We start from the raw sequence: 13,187 nt of genomic DNA on the forward strand, positions 1-13,187 counted from the left end.
AACAAATTAGACATTTGGAGTTTCTTTTTGTTGACTAGAGGTATATTCTGAACAAAAGCTATAGCTGGAACAAACCGAGTCCCCCCTTGTCCCTGTGGCTGGACCTCAAGAAGACAAACTGTGTCCAGACTCTTTTTAAAGACCAAAGTCAACAAGATGCTACTTTGGCAGAATGGCCTGAGACGCAATACAAGGAGCTAGACAACTGCCAGGCAAAATCTCTTTCTCTCTCTCCTCTGTTTGCATCAAAATCCTCCCAGCACAGAGAAACTGTCACAGACAAATCCAGCCCAGCTCTGTTTACCAGTGCAAACTCATCAAAGACCTTTGGAAAATGGATCTTTGAATATAAATCTTCATTTTGAACAATCAGCTTTCGTATCGCAGCAGATCATTTCACAAATATATTATCTTTGTTGTTTGTCATGCATGTTTTGGTTATATCACTAAATTGTATATTGTATATCTAGAATCTCTGTGTGAGACTTAAAATATTATGTTTGATTGGTTTCTAAAAGTTGTCAAGCACTCTCACAATTTCCTGTTACAATTTCTGATTGTTACAGCAAACTTAATCCCCTATCTCCTATACTGCTGAGCATAAAAACAACAGGGATTTGTTACTTGAAGACATTAACTGGGATTTTAAATGGTGGTTGACTGGACTAAAATCCTGGTCTGCTTGTTAACACTTGGTTCACAGTACAGTATACAGTTTATGAAATTCTCAGATATATTATAATGATGTATCCATATTTTAAGCTACCAAAAACAAATAATACTGCAAAAACATACAATTAAAAAAGTGCCATGGTTGCATTTTTACTATGTGTACTGTTATTCCAATTCATTTATTTCTGTTGTTTTTAATTCTGTAAAGAAAGAAGTGATTACCTGAACTCAACACTAGTCACTGTTACCCTCTCCTGCTTAGGTTAATAGTAAAATGTAGCCAAGGAACCTGCGGATTAACCTTGTGCTTTCACACTGATGCACAGTACAAACTGGTACAAATTGTTTGGAAACACTATAAGGACATTAGTTCTGTTTAATTATCATTTAAATAATGTAAAGTCATTGTAGCATTGCTGCATATCTGTGGTGTTAAAGTCTTGGTATGGAACCTGCATGGCAACATTTCAATCTCCTTACAAAATAACAAACCACTTACATTTCCTGGGAAGCCAAATGAAGCATCACTTTGAAAGAATTCTTAGCTGTCAGAGATGAACCAGGCAGAAATGCTGAATACCATAAATAAGGCTTTATAAATGAAGATTTACTTTTGGAACACTTTAAAGTATGTAGCCTAGCAGATGAATAACTAAATCTAAAGTCAGCAAGGAAACTGTGACCACTAAATAAATCAAAATCAAATCTATCACATTTCTTGTGTTGAAAATCAAGAAGAAAATGTCATTTTCTCAGATTAAAGTAAACTTTTTGTCTGGCTGATCCTTTCCAGACCAAGGTGGGAACAGCCACAGTGAAAGGCATTCCAAAAAAAAAAAACCTGGCTCATTAATCTTAAATTTCATGTACACCCCATGCCAAACATTTGCAGCCATGAGGGTAATATTGAACAGAGAACAGAGGGAGTCATAATTTGTAGCTGTCATGCTAAAATGTCCTTTTCAAATTGTTTCAAATTGAGTCAAATTGTTTTAAAACAGAACGTAAAAATATCTTCTTACAACTGTAGTAAGAAACAGGTCCAAAAAGAATCAGCATTAAATAGGTATCCTGATATTTCACTGACTGTTGTTTTCTTTTAAGGGAAAAGGATAACCTTTAGGATCCGTTCATATGATTGATGGATTGAATAAAAATGTATGCGATTATGACAAGTTGGTTAATCCTTTATGATTGTTGCCCTTGTAGACAAAGAAGATTTGTGAGGAAGAAAACCTCTGGGTTTTTGGTTTCTAGATAGATGTTTTCTGTTGTCTAATTGTTGGCTCCACTTATCACCAGAATTACTGGTGGAACTTCACCTTTTGAAAAGTGGGTTATATGATGGTATTGGCAAGATGGAATAAAAACATGAACCAGGAGGAGAAATATCTTTCTCACCAGGAAAGTGTCACACCAGGAGAAATAAATCAGTGTGGCAATTTTCTTTGAGCTTGAGCAGTCATCTCAGCAGACACCCTTTAAAGTACTAAGAAAAGTTCAATGCTATACATACATATACAACGTAATACACTCATGTGTACAACTGGACACACTCTTATAGATGCCGATATAGATTTATACTATGTTAAAATAATACTCAACTGTAGTTACTTTAGTCACATTATTGGATGAAAATGAACAATAGTGAAAACAGAATTGTAAACACTAAACACTTTCTTCAAGATAGATATTGTACTATGTCAGATTGTGGTTTTGTAGTTGTAAAATGTAAATGAAGCAATGAAGAAATTAAAAAGCTTCATGATGATTTTTTCTCTTTTACTTTCATATGTTTTTATCATATGTTTTTAGATCACGTTTCAACACAGTTCTGGTGAACTACAGGAGCAAAGAGGAAGTTGTGTTTCCTAATTGTCATAATAGCAACACAAATTACCATGTGTTGGACTGAAGACGCACTGTAGGAAGCTGTGCAAACTTGACTGAGTGACTGTGCCACAGTTTAAGGAGCATGTAACAAAGTAGAAATGTTTGACATCCAGAGAAATATAATTGCAGGGGGTAAAAAAAAGGCGGAAAAAATCTGTCTCATTTCACTGCAGAAAACAGGAAAGAGACCTCTTGTATTGATTTTTAAACCTAAAAAATGACTCAAAGCTTTCAGTCACACATTCTCTTTTAAGGAAAGAAACAATAGATTTGCCTTTAGCACAAAATGGTCTAAGTTTTAGGTTTCATTTTCCAGAGAAAACCTGAATCCATGCTTTTTCATATAGAAGTAATAAAGAAAACCACCTTTACACATAGCATCAAACACACAGTGACAAGATCAATAGGAGCTGAATTTGGAAAACCCAGGTAGAGGCAGGAACATTACCAGATTAACGAGACAATATAATCACTTCCTGGTTCTGTATTTTATATTGTTTGCTCTTGACTGGGTTGGAAAATGAGGCTAAGAATTTCTATGGAACTTGAAAGGAGATTATGCTTTAAATAATTAATTATGGTCAAAACGCTGTACACATCACATCTCATTCCACAGCTTTTACTTTTTTCTTTGCTGAAGATGACCTCCAGTGCCATTGGCCTTGGGGGTATTTGGAATGCACTTAAATAATCCATCCATTGTTTATTCACTTTACTTATCATTGGATATCATCTGGAGCAGTAGACAGCACAACATTCCCCATAAGGTTAAACCAGCTGACAAATGAAGTCTATACAAAATCAATTTCTGCATTATTTTAATTGTGTACATCTCATTTCTGAATTTGCTTAACATTGTTATGTTTGACTAGTAACAGACTACAGAATATTACACATATGCAAAACAAAATACAGTATGTCTTCCTTTACAATCTAATATTTGACTAACATTCCTGAGAAGAAGGTCTTTAATAGCATTTTTTCTCATTCCTACTAAAACATTTATTGTGAGGTAAAAATGCCCATAGTTAATTTTGACAAAACTCATAATAATTTTCATTTCTGACAAGAAGACACCTCAAATAGCATATTGACTATGTTCAGCTGGGCAGGGTGTGTAAGCAGCACAAGTCTTTCTAGCAAGTACCCCTGCCTTATCCCTGCTGCAAGCCATTCATCTTACTGTTGGCTCCACCATGCTGGTGGTCTAAACTCCAGTGAAGGTTTCAGTGCAGGCAGCAGTGTCCTCCCTGGTGGAGAAGGCCCTCTGACTGGACTGGCGACGGCGCAGAAGTCGGTGGGCCGCAGTCCTGTACTTCTTGGACATCAAGTTGTAGAGGATAGGGTTGATGGAGGCGCTGAGATAGAACAGCACCATGGAGACCATGTTAAAGTTCTGGCTGAGCTTGGCTGAGTAGTAATCATCCACATGTGTAAAGAGGTTCCTCCCAATGTGGAAAGGGAGCCAGCAGATTGCAAAAGCCAGGACCACAACAGCTGGAAAATCAAAAAAATAAAGTTGCTGTATTTTCATATACAGATATATCCATCCATTTTATAACCGCTTTATACAGAGTAGTTGGGGATCTGGGGCCTATCCAAGCAAGCAACAGGCCCAAGGCAGGATACACCCTGTATGGTACACTAGTCCATTGCATGGCACACACAGACACAAACACACACACTAACACCAGGGCCAATTTTCCCAGACAGCCAATTAACCTACCAGAATGTCTTTGGACTGGGGAAGAAAACTGGAGCACCTGGAGGAAACCCAACATAACACCGGGAGAACACACAAACTCCACACAGATAACACCCCAGGAATTTAACCCAGGGCCTCAGTACTGAATTGGTTATTGATTATTCCATTACAAGCCAATTCTTCTGAATCCTCAATAAAACCCAGCAGCAGCTCCAAGAAATTTGCATTAACTCTAGAAAATCTTTTATGTACACATTGAAGTTTCAAAGTGAGGAATTGATCAAAGGGAGGAAGAGAAACTTAGATATGTCAAAAATAATTTTGAGGCTGATCAAATGCTTTCAACAGAAGTGATGAACGCTTAATGTATGTTCTTCACATTAGCTTATTGCTACTTTATGTGAATAGAAAGTTGTGCATATTAACAATGCCTTTTATGTATACACACATATCCATTCATACATTTCAAGATTAACTGCTAGGCACAGAGAAAAAACATCCTCTAAACATAAATACAAGAGGGGCGGAGTGGTGGCTCTGTGGCTAAGGTTCTGCGCCCGTGGCTGGAAGGTTGCTGGTCCAAATTCCACAGCAGGCAGAGGAATCCTACTCTCTTGGGCCCCTGAGCAAGGCCCTTAATCCCAGCTTTCCCAGGGGTGCCGTATAAATGGCTGACCCTGCACTCTGACCCCAAGCTTCTCTCTCCCCATCTGTGTGCCTGTGAGTCTCATAAGGAGCAAGCTATACCTATGTGAAAAGACAAATTCCTAATGCAAGAAATTATACATGGCCAATAAAGTGATCTCTTAAGAGAGGCATCAGAGTGATGAGACACACAATCAATGGCAATGCGAATGTTTAACCAACTGAGGGAAATAAAACCTCACTATGATCTACAAACTTACTGTAAATGTTGAACAAACAGAGAAACAAAAATAGAAATATAAGAGATTGAAAAAAGGCTTATAGGTAAAACAAACATTATAAAACATCTGGCACAATAAAAGAATGAATGATCCTACATGATGAAAGCAACTGATGACAAAGCAATAAACTATTTGTCTTGCTTTTATGTTCTTCTAGTTGTCACACTTTGCATTTACAATGTCTTCTAAGTATCTGGCTATTCTGCTAAGAAAATCTTGACTTATTGCTTGGCTAAAACTACAAAGAAAAAAAATACAATCAGTATTTGCTTTCAGATTAATTAGTGGGCTGTTTACTTGGTCTGACACTAGTTCTAGAAATATCAGCAGAAGTTGTTAGAAAAATAATGTTAAAATGCTTCTTTCAATGTGAAAATGAGATCGAAAAAAAATCACCTTGCAAAAACTGTTGTTTATTTCACTTGGTTAATCTGAATTCTTTAGAAACGCAGAACAGATAGTTCAGTGCACAGATTGACATTTCCATACAATTTTACAATTGATGAAGCAGTCTTGAGGATAGATAAAAGCTGATTTATGGCACTTCAAATTTGTGATAAACTATTATCTGTATTAGAGACAAACATCTCAATTCTAGCAGAACTTTCTGTTTTTCTAAGTCATTGTAATGAACAGATAAAGAAATATATTGTAACAACGACTATTTTTATTTTATTCTAGAGACTGCTGTACAAAAGGCCTGTTTACATCGTGTATATTGTGTATCTTATTATTTAACCTTTGATTTCTTTAATTTAAATCACAAAAACAAAAACAGAAAGAAATAAACCAACAGAAGTTTCAGAACATTTGTGTTTTTCAGGATTGCTGTAAACAATGATGTGAAAAAACACTGGTTCACTAGAACACTATTTTTTTGCCCAGTTAGGACAATTAATTTTCTCTGCATGTTGTCTTTCTTAGTATCCGGGTCACAGATAAGTACAATAAAAAATGAAAAATAACTTAATCTGAGTCTTTAATGGGTCCTATATGCATCTAACAGATACATTTTAAATGCACTCTATCTGTGAGTTTTACATGAAACAGCTTTCAGTGATATGCTGTGTGTGTTTTTCCTAAGAGTAAGTGGTCACTATAAATTAAGGGAAAGGAAATGTTACATAGCTCTGGCTATTTTGCAGTTCTAGGAATCAAAGTTGTCCGAACAGGTTTTTTATTCCAATTTGTGTTCTTGAAGTCAAATTCAGAACCCTCCTAAGTGCTCATTAGTGGAGCACAGTGGAAACATTAAAGACAGCTGTGCTTTTCAGTGCTGTGAAATGGTGAGAGGCAATTAATATTAATTCCTATTATTTATAGTGAATCCTTGTTCTTAAATAAAAAAAATATACAATTATTCTAAGCTTTCACTGGTTAGAGTTAGCTATGCTGATCTGATGATCCTAATAAGGACAGAACAGCTGTCCTTGAGGTCTCACTTTGTCTATATGTGATGGGGAATTAGAAATTAATTTAGACAGTTCAGATTTTCAGATTGCAAAAATAAGATATTATCTCAGAATTCAATATCATCAACAGGTTAGCACAGAACATGTGCTATGTTTTTATTATCAAAAGAGTATAACAATTAGGCTGTCCATTCACATATAGGAGCTGGTGAAGAGTGTGATAAAATAAACTCTATAGGCAAGACAAACCATGCAAGTTTTTTCGCGCAGGAAAAAATAGTTGTAATACATGACATTCTTTTATTTGCTTACTTCAGGAAGAGGGAAGAAGAAAAGTTATCTTTAAAAAAAAATGTTTTTCTGACCTTTATATGCTAACACAGTGCCAACATCAATAAAGTTCATGTGATGAAAGACAAAACCATTAAAAAATATTACAATTATGTTTTTCTTAATTTAAGCAGATTACTTAATTACTACTATTTACTGTAGAGCAACCCCACTTTGCACTGTGCAGAGACATGTTAAATACTGTCAACTCAAATTTCTTTTAAATTGACTCTGAAGAGCATGGGGAGTCAATTTGAGCTTTTGAAGACTCAGTCCAACCTCAACTTCAATTAACTTAACCTCTCTAAATTCCCCTGATTCCCAAGTCTGCAGCTCGTGAGGTTTTAAGTCACCAATATAATTTTTTTGTGTTGTGGCTCTCCAAATGGTCATAAATGACTGGACTGTGAAATGTGGTTGTAAACCAGTCAGAGCATCATAACTCACCCAGAATCTTGAGCGTTTGACGGTGAGTCCGTTCTCTGTTGGTGGCATTTGGTCCTTGGATGTCATTTCTGCTTTTCCACAGCTTCCTGCCGATAGAGCCATAGAGGAAGGTGAGGCAGAGCATGGGGAAGAAGAAATAGATAGTAGAGAGCCAGATCATGGTGTACAGGAGCCCTGAGCTGACGGCATAACTGGTGTACGTGCACTGCTGGGTGTTGTAGTCAGGGCTGGTGCTGTTCTCATACTCCACCCCATACATGAAGAGAACAGGAGTTGCAGAGAGCAGAGCGAAGGTCCAAAGGAACAGGATGATGTACTTCACCCGCCTCTTGGTCACCACCACCTTGGCTTTGAGAGGGAAACAGATGGCCAGGTATCTCTCGATGCTGAGCGCAGTGATGTGCAGAATGGTGGCGTAGGTGCACCCCTCATTGATGTAGTGGGACATGCGGCACACAACCTCCCCAAAGACCCAGGGGATGTACTTCCACAGGCGGTAGACATCAAAGGGAAGGCTGAGGAAGATAGCAAGGTCTGACACAGCCATGCTGGAGAGGTATAGGTTGGTGGTGGTCTTCATGTCCTTGTATCTCTGGATGATCAAGATGGTCATGGTGTTTCCTGTGACACCAACCAAGAAGAGGAAGATGAAGATGATGGTCACAGGGATGAGAGTGGAGACAGGGAACAAAGAGCCAGAGTCATGGTAGTTTTCCATAGTCTGAAGTCTGTCCAGAAAACTCCTTGGTTTTGCGTTCTCACATGTCAAAAAACTATTTGGGGGAACTACATGAGTGTATTCTTCCAGTGCACACTGTCAAGTCTCAGCTGGATGTTACTGTTACAGCTCTGGTGTCAGTCTCCACAAAGAAAGGCTGGACTTCCAAAGCCATTGTTTGACCTATACGAAATGTGTTTACAGGCTTCCAAGATTTCCACCTTCCTTTCTGGCTCACTTTCCCAAACTCTTATTACTTATTACTTATTGCTGCTGTTGTGATTTTCCAGATGAAAGACTCCAAGGTGGGAAGAAAAAAACAGTTTGAGTGGTGGAGAAACACTTCCAAGACAGGTCCTCATCATCTCAAAGAAAGAGCTTGATCCACATGTCCAGACGCTGGGGCGTTAAAAGTTGTTGTTGCAGTTAAACCTCTTCTGAAGCCAAGAAGCTCTGTAGCCTGGCTGCACTGCTCTGTACTGAGTCCATCATTGTCTCTGATCCTTTATCAAATACTGAGAGGGCTAGAGAAGGGAGGGGAGAGGGGGAGCGGATCTGCAGCTGAACACTCATTCTGCAGGCTGCAAGGACTTTGTAAAGGATACCAAGCCTCTCTCTTCTGACGTTGGAAGTGAAGATTTACTTTTACTTCCATCTTCCATTTCATGGAAAAGAAAAAGATGAACGGGAAGCAAAATGTATGTAATTAATTTTTTGAATTTACTAATTTAGTTTCAATCTGCAATTTAAACAAAAAGCAAATAATTCTTTGAAGAAATGTTTATTTCTTTGCAGAAAATAATCATGACTTTTCTTGTGTGTGGCATTTTGTATATAGTGTCATAAATGTATATATTGGAAATATAAGTATATATATATAACATTGGAAAAGTGATATATCCATTTATAAGTAATAAATGCTGCCTAAATTTTCTTTCGAACTTAAGCTTTATTCTATTTTTTTTTTATTTTCCCAGGCATGCTTTGGAAGTGATGAATTAAGAATCAATCTTCACATAGTAATCAAATCAAGCAATGAACAATTGTATTACCTATTTAAATAAATTAATTGATTAGTTGTGCCCAGCTCAAGTTGAATGAAAGACCTGATAAAAAGTCTTTCTGCATTTATTTGCTGTATCTGCTGTGTTTGTCTGTTGTGTAATCAGAGTATTTAATATCACAATAATCCTCTCACTTATTTCCATGTGTTCTCTTCTGGCTTGTGCTCCCCTCCTTCTTCTGACCATGACAAAACCTTGAATGAAACAGTTCAGCAAACTAATTTGAGCTACTGTTAACAATGCATCTAAAAACCTATTTAGCAACAATATATTCCACACCAAAAAAGATGTGGTTTGTGGTGGCAAATTAAAAACGTATTTGCAGGGTGACAATTCAAACCAAGTGCAACAAAGAAGCACATTCCAGTAAAACACAACCCCCAAAATGAGATTCAGTTTACATTAAGCAATTATCAACATATAAGATAAGGGAATTCTTAAGCTACATACTTGAATACCTACTGTACATCTTTTCCTTTGTTAGTAAACAATCCCCAAAGACACCCCCGTCTCCTGATTTGTATTGTATTAGACTGTATTCTCTTATGCACTGCAATGAGAACATTATTTTCTCTATCCTATTCATTGTGCACATTCATTGTGCTGTGGCATTGTCTGACACATGTCTGGCATGTCTTGCCAACTGAATTTGATTCTGGACTCAGGAACCTTGTGTATGGGGTTTGCATGTTCTCTCAGGGTTTTGTTTTCCTGCATGCCCTGTTTTCTTCCCATGCTCCAAAGACATACTAGCAATTATAGATCCATCAGCTTGTCTTCAATCTCTTCAGATTGCTGACATAGCCTTTATCTGGGATGCACTGCTTTGTACAGCTACAGCATGTTATTGAGTATAACTTATAAGGGCTTATGTTCACTTTTCTCAAGCCCCTACAGTTACTGTTAGTCTGGTTTTCTCTTTTAAGGTTGGTCTGCTGTTGTACTGTATGTAATTCTTCTCGGCACATTAAGTGTGTATGCAAGGAAGAGGATGGGTAAGTACCTCCTACAATTAAATTTGATTTATCTGCTTCCTTGAAGACCACAGGCCTATTCCTAATGAAGTTAACTGTAACATGGTGGCAGAGAATAATACTTGATTTCATTAGAGCACCACTTAAAGCAAATATTAAGCGCTGCTCCTGAAAATCCTTTTAATCTGGACAGTTATTGAATTGAAATATATTTTCAAAGATGCTAGAAGACCTAGATTTATAAAAGGCTCGGCATTCATTTAAATCTCCTCATCTGTGCTCACACAAGTTCTCACTAACAAGGCGATTTAGTACTTATGCAACCTGAATGAATGATGATTAGTCACAAATGACCAGTTAATCAAAATGAAGCCCAAATCATTTAATCAATATACAAAAAACATTTACTTTTCTAAAGGCATACATGCATAAGTTGAAAGCTCCACAGCTGAAACGTGTTTTTCTTCTCTTTTCAGCCATGAATAAACCTTTACTTGTTCCTTTGCAGCCTACACATGCTGACACAGCTACTGTACCTACTTAAGTTGTGTGATGTTTGTTTTGAGGCTCTGTAGGTTAAATACTGTATTAACAGAATTCAATTTTGGGTTAGGATCCTGTCATGCTGATTTGAACTAAAAATTAATATTAATTTTATATGAATTACAGGTTACTAAACTTAACCTTACAGACTTTCTAAAAAAAACTTTTGAAGAATGTTACCCTTTTTTAGTCTTGGCATTTTTCAGTTTCATTTTAAACTGCAAAGGTCATTGCAAAGGTAATGGATGCTGTAAACATAACTAAAGTCCGGTCAAAATAAAATGATTGTCGGACCCCTTTGTTTCATTCTTCTTATTGTTCTGTGATCAGAGCTGAACCCTCTCATCTCTGCCATTCTCTGGAGGAAAGCCCACTTTTCACCACCGCTGTAAGAAGGGATTGCGGACTTCAGTTAGACTTGGAGGTTTGCCGCGCTGTTCCCAGCAGGATTTGAACACAAACAGAGGACTGTTTATGTTGTACTATCATCTATCTTGGGACAATCCATGCTGCTTTCAGTCTAGGCGTGGTTTTGAGGCAATTCAACACATAATGAAAATGGCACAAGCAGTGTACTGCTGCTCACAGAGGACCTGATCTGTAGTATTTGTCTTGGGCAGTGAAAACTACCAGCCAACAACGCAAAGTCACGTCCATTGGAAGCATGAGTTCAGGTCTCTGCTTTTCTGACCGAGCGGCAGGGGTTGTGAGTTATCAGTGAGCAGCATTATTTGTTTTACTTTATTCATTTCCTGTATTTGTGTAGGAGCTCTTGTATATATACAGTAGTTCCATGTGTTTCTGTTGTGTTTCATGTTTAATTTTCTCTTACAATAAAAATAGGAGAATGCAAAAGGAAGCCTTGGTTTTCACGCTAAGATGCGCATTAGTCTGTGATAACATCCCCCAGGAAACCAATGCATAATCCAAAGATATGCAGATTCCTTATAAAATAGGAACAAGTAAAGGTTTATTCCATGCTGAAAAGAGAACAAAAGAAACATAACGTTTCAGCTGTGGAGCCTTCTTCAGGTGTGGAAACCAGAAGGTGTCTCACACCCAAGAAAGCCTCCACAATTGAAACACTGTTTCTTTTCTTCTCAGCATGGAATAAACCTTTACTTGATCCTTTGCGGCCTATGCATGCTGATGTACTGTAGCTACCTACTTGAAGTACAATAAGGGGAGCAGGGCACAGGCTCCTGTCAAACTGAACTTTTAATGCATTCAAAATCACATTTCAAAAGTGTCACTGGTTCTTGTCTGAGCTCTAAGGTACACAATTATTACTTAGAAAAAATTAAGTAAATAATCTAGAGGAAGTAGGGGGAGCTGAGGCCTGCTCCTGCTGAATTCCATACATTTGTTTTGAATTGCCTATAGACTAACTCTTGGAAGCGCTTCTCTTCTTACTAATGAAGGATCTTTAATGCTGCTCAAACTGGGGGCAAGAGAAATGTGTTGATACAGTGACTTGAAAACCATAAAATGCACATTATCAAACATAATACAGTTCATAAATTAATAAAACAGTACTGTACATGCTGAAAATTGAGACAAGGGTGGCACAGCACTGAAACTGAAATACGTTTCCTAAAACAAAGATTAGAACTGTTTCATCCAGCTTACACGTTTTTGATGAATAAGAGCATTTTTGACGATTATAATTACTTTAAATGTGAAGTGGAATATTAGTATCTATCCATTTTCTAACTGCATTATCCAATTCAGGATTGCAAGAGAGCTGAGGCCTGGCAAGCAATAGGTGCAAGGCAAGATACAACGTGGAAGGGACACCAGTCCATCACAGGGCAGACACAGACACATGCGCTTTTACAACAGGCCCATTTTTTTCAGAAGCCAGTTAACCTATCAGCTTATGTTTGGACTGTAGGAGGAAACCAGAGTTCCCAGAGGAAACCCTTGTGAACATGTGGTGAACGTACAGTATAAAGTTCACACAGACAGTACCACAGGAAGTAAACCTAGGGCTCCAGCACCGCGAGGCAGCTCCACTGTGTAGCCCTAGAATACATCCATTATCATAAAATCACTTATTTCTTCTAAAGTTTGCACATGTAGGGACTACATCCTAGAAAGGATGCCAGTCTACTGCAGGGCATGCACACAGACACAGCCATAATTAAGACACAAATCGAAGTAGAAACTCCCTACAAGTGCATTTAAAACTAAGAGGACAAGGCACCTCTTTATCCAAAGAAGTGTGGGAGTGAGTTACCCAGCCATGTGGTGGAAACTGATAGCTTTGCTTTCTTCAAAAAAAAAACACGGTGATCTCGGACGCAACTTCAAAATAAAAAAATAGTCCAGTCATGTCGAGAACTACAATTCACACAGAACGTGTTCAAACCTTGGCTACAGCCTGTCATTAGTCAACTAAAGCTGGGGTTCCTTGAAGAGACACAGGGTGGCATGATAGCACAGTGTTTAGCATTGCTGCCTCAAAGCACTGTTCTCCCTGGGTATACATAAGTTTCCTGTG

General features: G+C 37.7%; 2 protein-coding genes across 2 annotated transcripts in view; both read right to left on the reverse strand.

Annotated features, from left to right (window-relative positions):
- Positions 1 to 3,377: 3,377 nt before the first annotated feature.
- On the reverse strand, positions 3,378 to 8,752 carry mlnr (motilin receptor). Its single transcript, XM_006628260.3, has 2 exons — positions 7,386 to 8,752; positions 3,378 to 4,062 (listed from the first exon to the last, which is right to left on the reverse strand). The coding sequence occupies exons 1-2, from the start codon at positions 8,101 to 8,103 to the stop codon at positions 3,773 to 3,775; spliced, it is 1,008 nt and encodes a 335-aa protein (XP_006628323.1). The 5' UTR covers positions 8,104 to 8,752; the 3' UTR covers positions 3,378 to 3,772.
- A 549-nt stretch (positions 8,753 to 9,301) lies between these two features.
- fndc3a (fibronectin type III domain containing 3A) overlaps positions 9,302 to 13,187 on the reverse strand; it is a 120,199-nt gene continuing 116,313 nt past the window's right edge. Inside the window, exon 29 of the mRNA XM_069190201.1 lies at positions 9,302 to 9,361. Within this exon, the coding sequence (XP_069046302.1) occupies positions 9,302 to 9,361 (60 nt within the window). The remainder of the gene's footprint in view (positions 9,362 to 13,187) is intronic.

Source organism: Lepisosteus oculatus, chromosome 5, assembly GCF_040954835.1.
Source record: "Lepisosteus oculatus isolate fLepOcu1 chromosome 5, fLepOcu1.hap2, whole genome shotgun sequence".
Classification (NCBI taxonomy): Eukaryota; Metazoa; Chordata; class Actinopteri; order Semionotiformes; family Lepisosteidae; genus Lepisosteus; species Lepisosteus oculatus.